Raw genomic sequence first — 6,642 nt, forward strand, 5'->3', positions numbered from 1 at the left:
TGGTTGTGTCTTGAGGAACCTGGTCTGGTTAAAGCCAGGTGGTGCATTGCGGGAGTAGTTCTGGAGTTGAGTTGCCGCAGGCTTCGAGGACGAAGCCTAATTTAAGTGGGGGAGAATTGTAACGCCCCGTTCTTGAAATATCTAATTTTGGGTTCCCGAGAGTAAGAGTAAGGGCGTTTCGGTCCTTGATGTGGATATAGAGTTTGGCAAGAACGACTTATGATGAAGGAGAGGTTGTAAATTAAAGATGTGGGCAACAATGGTCCCTAAAGGGGGAAAATTAGTAAAGGGGTCCCATGCATGCGTGCATGTGTTTGGCTGGGTACGCCCAACATAAGCTGGATGTACGCCCAACGTAGTGGAGGAAAGGAACGCGGAGGCCTCTCGGCGTACACCCAATGTACGTCTATCATCCAGAAACCCTAAATTTAGGGTCAACCACTATATAAGGAACATAATGGTTCTTACCCTAGCCTCCATAAGTACTCTCTTAATCTCAGAAACCCTAGATAGCCGTCCCACCTCCATTGTTGGGTGTATTTGGCCTTGGAAAGCTTGTTTTGGCAAAAGAGAGTCTTGAAGAAGAAAGAGGAAGTTGTCAAAGAAGGAGTTGAGTGGCTGGAGCTTGTAGATCTGGAAAGACATCATATTCTGAGGCTCTTTTGAGGTAAAAAGTCTCTAGCTTGACAATCATATTGTGTAGATCTATGTGTTGTGAAGTTTTGACATCATTCTTGTCCCAAAAAACCCTCATCTTGATGCATGTTTCGAGTTGGTTGAGATTAGCTGTCCTTTTAGACCTTAAGAGAGGTCTTGAGTAAGAAAAATGAGGTCCCAAGGGCTTTGGTTGTCTCATATGTGTTATAGATAGGTCTTAATGGATTAAGACCTTGGATTAAGAGCTTTATGGACGTCCCAAGTAATAAAGTTTGAGACTTTATGAATCCTAGGCATAATTGGTCTATGGATCTGAAGTTTGGACTTAAGAGCTTAAGCCATTAAGATCGTATGAGAAGTTGTAGTTCTGCGGATTTACACCCAGCGTAACTGGGAGTACGCCTAGCGTAGTGGGTCTGTGTCCCGATTCCAATTCGCGAGCATCGTTGTACGCCCAGCGTACCAAGGAGGGTACGCCCAGCGTACTCCCTCTGTTGGGTTTTCATTTTGGGCCTTAGGAGATTGGGCTGTTTTTGGGCTATTAGACCTTGGGCCGTGACTGGACATTATGGATGGAGTATTGTAGACTCACTAATTATTATGGACCTTGGATCTAGGCCCATTTGGTGAGGTGGTCCCAATTTAGTAAATTGGGCCAATATTGGGTTTTGCTTCAGACTTTTGGTCTTTGAGCCATTAGTGGGCTTGAGAGCTTATCTAGTGATGAGCCTTTCATATTTTGATTGTGGGCCTTAGTCATGGACCGGATTGAGTTAAGGGTAAATTGGTTAATTTACCCTTGGAAGGATATTGTGTTTGCTCTAATGGTTATTTTGCTACTTCGAATAGTTCGGGATTTTCGGTGAGGCGGTGATTCGGGAATCTGCTTCTTCAGTTCAGAGTTTCGGCAGTTGCAAGGTGAGTTATCCTCACTATATCAACAGGGTTGAAGGCACCAAGGCCGACCCTTTTATCGGATTGTGATCCGGGTATCATTGTGTGTTATTACTTTGTTATGTTTGCATCCTGGTAGTTAGGATGGTATTGTGTTAGAGACCCGGTTAGGTCGGTATCCTGGTTAGGATGATGTTATGTTATGTGATCTGCTAGATCGGCTTGATTGAATGTGAATTGTTATATGATTGAATGTTTATGTGCACATGGTTGTTGGACTGGGGTTGGGTTGAGGTGGGTCCTGCTTTGTGCTGTAGGCCAACATACCTAGGGCGGACCAGTTGTCCCGAAGGCCCAACGAGCGGTCCGGATAGGCTGTAGGCCCCAAGAGGGCGGACCAGACGTGCCGAGGCTCGGTGAGTGGACCAGGCCGACTGAAGGCCCAGTACGGGCGGACCAGTCATATCGTAGACTTAAAGAGTGGACCAGGTGGATTGAAGGCCCGGTGCGGGCGGACCAATCACACTGTAGACTCGATGTATATGGCTAGACTCGGAGGGTGGACCAGGTGGACTGAAGGTCGGGGCGGCGGACCAGTCACACAGTAGACCCGAAGTGCATGGCTGTTCTGTGTTCTGTTACGATATGGCATGTTGTGTGTATGGTATATGTGGTTAGTATTTTGGGGGTATCTCACTAAGCTTTCGTGCTTACAGTTGTGGTTTAATGTTTTTCAGGTTCTTCAGGAGACCGTGACAAAGCAAAGGCGTGATCGTACCGCTCCTCATGATTTTGTTTTATGATGTGATTCTGGGAAGACTCTGATGATAATTGTATTGAAAACATTTTTGTAATAACTTAATGAAACGGGGTTGTTTTTGAAAAGTTTAAATTGATTGGAAATTTTATGGTCGTTACATATTGGGTACTTATAAGTGTTCATATAAAATGTTACACGAAATAAGGGATCAACAAATGCCTCCACATTCCTGTTTAAGTAAGAAATGTTTGCAACTGAGTGAACACAACCATAGCCATTCAACTGCCACACCCTGCATGTGCAATTTTTTTGTCCAGGTCAACAAAATATGAATATTCTAAATTTCTTCACTTAAATATATTAACTTCACTAGGTAACAATTGCCAATACCTAAACAATGAAATAAACCGCTAGTAACTAATAATAAAATCACTTAGTGATTATATACATTATTAGGAATAATTACCTTTTTTGGATTTTCAATTCATTAATGTAGAGTCTTATAGTTGGACAAACTTGCAAACGATCCCATTGACTCCCTTTAAAATTCAAGTTACACATCATCTGCATAACATACAATCTTATATCCTCCAACATAATTATCATGGGCTTCTTCCTTGTATCCAGAAGAACATTGTTGAAGCTTTCAGATAAACCATTCTCCACTGGATCACAATCACTTCATGGTAGAAAAAAAGTTATTGACCATGATTTGGGTTCCTTCGGTTAAGGTGAACATATGTTGCACGAATGAACATTTGAATCTCTTTTATTGCAGCATTGAAAAGAGGTTCAGTAGATGTTTTACTTGTTTTCCAAAACATCGACTCATATGCAACTTCAGGAAATCTCTTTTTGGAGTTTGATAGAACATGCCTAGCACATTGTCTGTGTTCGATAATGCCGCTTTAAACCACTGATACTCTACTTCATTACTTTATGTACAAAAAAATTGGATGACTTTTAAAACAAATGAGATAAGTTCGTTGTGTTAAAATAACATTTTTGCATTTGCAAAATACATAAATTCAAATCATATGAAATATTATCATTCGATAATAACATAACATGTTTTTCTTAAAATTTCTGCAAAATAAAATGGATAAAAAACTAGTCAACCAGTAATACCAACAAACTATATTCTCAAATAATATATATAAGACGCTCCGTTTTGAACAGAAAGTTTTGTTTGGCACTACAAGCTTCTAGCGTTTAGTTTAAACAAAACGCTCCAAATCCAAATGGTACTTCATGTAGCGTTTAACAAAACGCTACAAGCTACAAGCCATCCGCTAATTTTGCCGAACACGCTCATAGCGTTTAGTAAAACGTTACAAGTTACAAGCTTCCTGCTACCAACTAATTTTGCCGAACACATCCTAATTAACCAAATAAATTAATTACACTAAAATAAAAACGTTTCAAAATGATAAACTCGTAATGTACATTTGAGGTGCACAATTGTAAGCGGTTTTTTTTATAACCAACCAAAAATAACCGAACCAACGCCTTAATATAAGTTAAAAAAAACCAATATTTTATTGTTTTTTAAGAAAACCGAACCAAACCGGCTTTTAAACAAAAAAAATAATAACTTTTTAACAAAATTTTATTTCTAAAAAAACCGAACCGATTATAACCGAAACTGGTATTGTGCAGCTTTAATGTACATCCCCACAAGTATAGGATATATCTTACAAATGAATACTTTATAAATATCATTGAAATAATCAAATATATATCATTATATAAATTTGATCAGCCATAATATGATCATGTACATCCTTAACAATGCAATTATCAACTCTACCCATTATATAATCTCATAGAAACAAAGAAAATTTTAAAAGAAAGTTTTAAATTTATACACAATGCATAAAGAGCTTTTTTTTTAAACCATAGAGTTTTCAACAAATTATAAAGTATAAACAAGTGATGTTTTTTTCAAATACTTCAATTCCTAAAGATTGAAAGATACGAACTTCCTCATTTGTACACCTTGTATTAAGTTATTGTGACATTACCAAACTTTTTATCAAAATGTTAACTTCATGTAGCATATGATACACATTCAAAAATCAGCATAAATCCTAACTAAAACCAACGATTGAAAGGGGGTATCGAGTCGCCACTCCTTTTGTTTTTTGTTAAGTGGTCTTCCTTTACCTGCCTTTTCTCGATTAACCTTAACATCTGCTAAACCCCAAATACAACGCTTTGTTTCCAAGTCGAAAGATTCAAGTCTCAAAACACCATCACGTTCCTCCTCATCATCACCTTCAGTTGTGTATCTCACATACATGGGACGATCTTTAAACCTCTCAAGATCTTGAGGAACCCTAACCACCCTCTCAAGTCCAGGTGAAGATACCTACCCAACAAACATAATGATAGGGCCCGCCCCATAATTTTAGGTGGGGCAAGTCCCATTCACATCAGTATCAGTATCAGTATCAGTATCAGTATCAGTATCAATATCAATATCAATATCATTGCTTTCTATTACAACACTATACTTTGAAAAATCTACCAATTTATAGCAATGTCATCCAAATACAAAGCAATTTTCACTACTATAATAGGTAGATTTTTCAAAGTACAATAACTTAATTAGAAAAAAAAATATTAAATTACAATGTTGTAATAGAGAGAACTAAACGTACCTCAATTGATATATCAGGAATAGATCCATCAATCTCAGCCTCGTTTAATCGTTCTCTGTAAGCTTTTGCAAAAGCTTCAATGTCTTCCATGGTGGGAGAACCCGATCTGCAAAACAAGACATCTATACTTTCTTAGAAATTAAGTCATAAAATAGCAATCTACTTTTTTATTTGTCTTTCTTAGGTCATTAATCATTAATATTATTTTCATACATAGACAATCATTTGGTGTAAAACAATTCACCTTTATTGAATCATTTCATCCATATTTTGGTTTAATACAGTATTACTAAACCATCAACAAAATACAACAATCATCAATAATATGTTTTTTCAAATGGTTTAGTATTGTTGTATTTTGTTAATTTTAAACTAATATAAACATAAATGCTTACTTGTTTGTAAGCCTTTCAATGCGCACTCGAATGGCAGAATTTTGTAAAGTTTTGAAAGCATATATTCCCAATTCTCCATCGAAAGACATGGAAACTTGTTCAACCATTTCTAACACTTGTTTGTCCCATTTAGTCCCAGCAAGTGAAATTCCACCTCCTCCACCTCCATCTCCAGCCTTCATATATTTTTTTAATAAAAGTTAAAGGTTAGTGTTAGATTTACAATATGAATGTTTTGTTAATAAATTGTGTGAGTTTGTTTTAAATACTTAGCGAATCAGCAACTTACTTTGGTTTCCGCATCTTCTAACGCGTACTCATCTTCAATATCATAATCATCATCGAATTCCTCTGAATTGCATGATTATATGAGAAAAGAAGAATTCTTGAGATCAACATAATATAAACATCCCCGAATCAGACTAAGGGGCACATATAGAACCCTACTTACCGAAATTTGTTCACTAACTACCATAGAACAAATACGCAAAACAGAAATCTCAAATGAACAACATATTTGGAAGATAAGCAATAGAAATTTACAAATGGAAAACCTTGCCATGGAAGCCATGACAAGTTCTGTTATTGCAAAAGCCAAAAGCAGCAAACGTATTCAGTTTTTGTTCATAGTGCCCAAATCCGTTGCAAAAAATTGGGACTTTTGCTGTTTCTGCAATAGAAAATTATTAAAGAGAAAAGTACCATCATCAAATTCTTCAAATTCATCATCCTCTGACACTTCTTCAACAATGGAAGGACTGAGAACTGATTCTGAAGAGGGGGTTTTCTTTTTGGCGGTTACAACACACCGAGGGGTTCTATTCGCGATAAGATTTATAAGGGATGATGATAGTAATGGGCATAAATCACAAAATGGGGTTTTGGGGAAGTTGATGAATTGAGGGTAGAAAGGATTTCGTGGTGCTAATGAATAAGAATGAGCAGCAACTAGTAAGCTGGTGTGATTGTTAGAGATGGAACCCATTTGCAGCGTTCGTTTGGAGTATGGTGTATCGGGTTCTTGTACAGCTTTTTGAACTTGGTGACGATGGTTGGTCCATTGGACCTCAAAACATGTAACAACAGATACCCATCTTAGTCCAACAAAATGACATAAAAAACCGTAGAAGATTGATTTTTTTTTTTTTTTTTATAATTAATGTAAGGTATAATTGATAAAATTAAAAAAAAAATGTATAAACTCGTTTAAATGCTAGTCTTGATCATTATTTTAAAGCTAGCTTATAAAGTACTTTTTAGTTTGTCGATGATA

At 36.9% G+C, this 6,642-nt stretch overlaps 1 protein-coding gene across 1 annotated transcript; it reads right to left on the bottom strand.

The window, feature by feature from the left end:
- Positions 1-4,310: 4,310 nt before the first annotated feature.
- LOC111901940 (uncharacterized) lies at positions 4,311-6,435 on the bottom strand. Its single transcript, XM_023897806.3, has 5 exons — positions 6,072-6,435; positions 5,659-5,720; positions 5,370-5,545; positions 4,975-5,080; positions 4,311-4,682 (listed from the first exon to the last, which is right to left on the bottom strand). The coding sequence occupies exons 1-5, from the start codon at positions 6,352-6,354 to the stop codon at positions 4,383-4,385; spliced, it is 927 nt and encodes a 308-aa protein (XP_023753574.1). The 5' UTR covers positions 6,355-6,435; the 3' UTR covers positions 4,311-4,382.
- Between the last annotated feature and the right edge of the window lie 207 nt (positions 6,436-6,642).

Source organism: Lactuca sativa, chromosome 6, assembly GCF_002870075.4.
Source record: "Lactuca sativa cultivar Salinas chromosome 6, Lsat_Salinas_v11, whole genome shotgun sequence".
NCBI classification, from domain to species: domain Eukaryota; kingdom Viridiplantae; phylum Streptophyta; class Magnoliopsida; order Asterales; family Asteraceae; genus Lactuca; species Lactuca sativa.

What these genes read in the sequence shown, in the direction of transcription:
- LOC111901940 (XM_023897806.3), bottom strand. Translation starts at nt 6,354, where the DNA reads ATGGGTTCCATCTCTAACAATCACACCAGCTTACTAGTTGCTGCTCAT. An exon ending in ATTTGAAGAATTTGATGATG is followed by an intron (nt 5,721 to 6,071) that starts GTACTTTTCTCT and finishes CATGCAATTCAG; the next exon opens with AGGAATTCGATGATGATTAT. An exon ending in TTCCTGATATATCAATTGAG is followed by an intron (nt 4,683 to 4,974) that starts GTACGTTTAGTT and finishes TTTGTTGGGTAG; the next exon opens with GTATCTTCACCTGGACTTGA.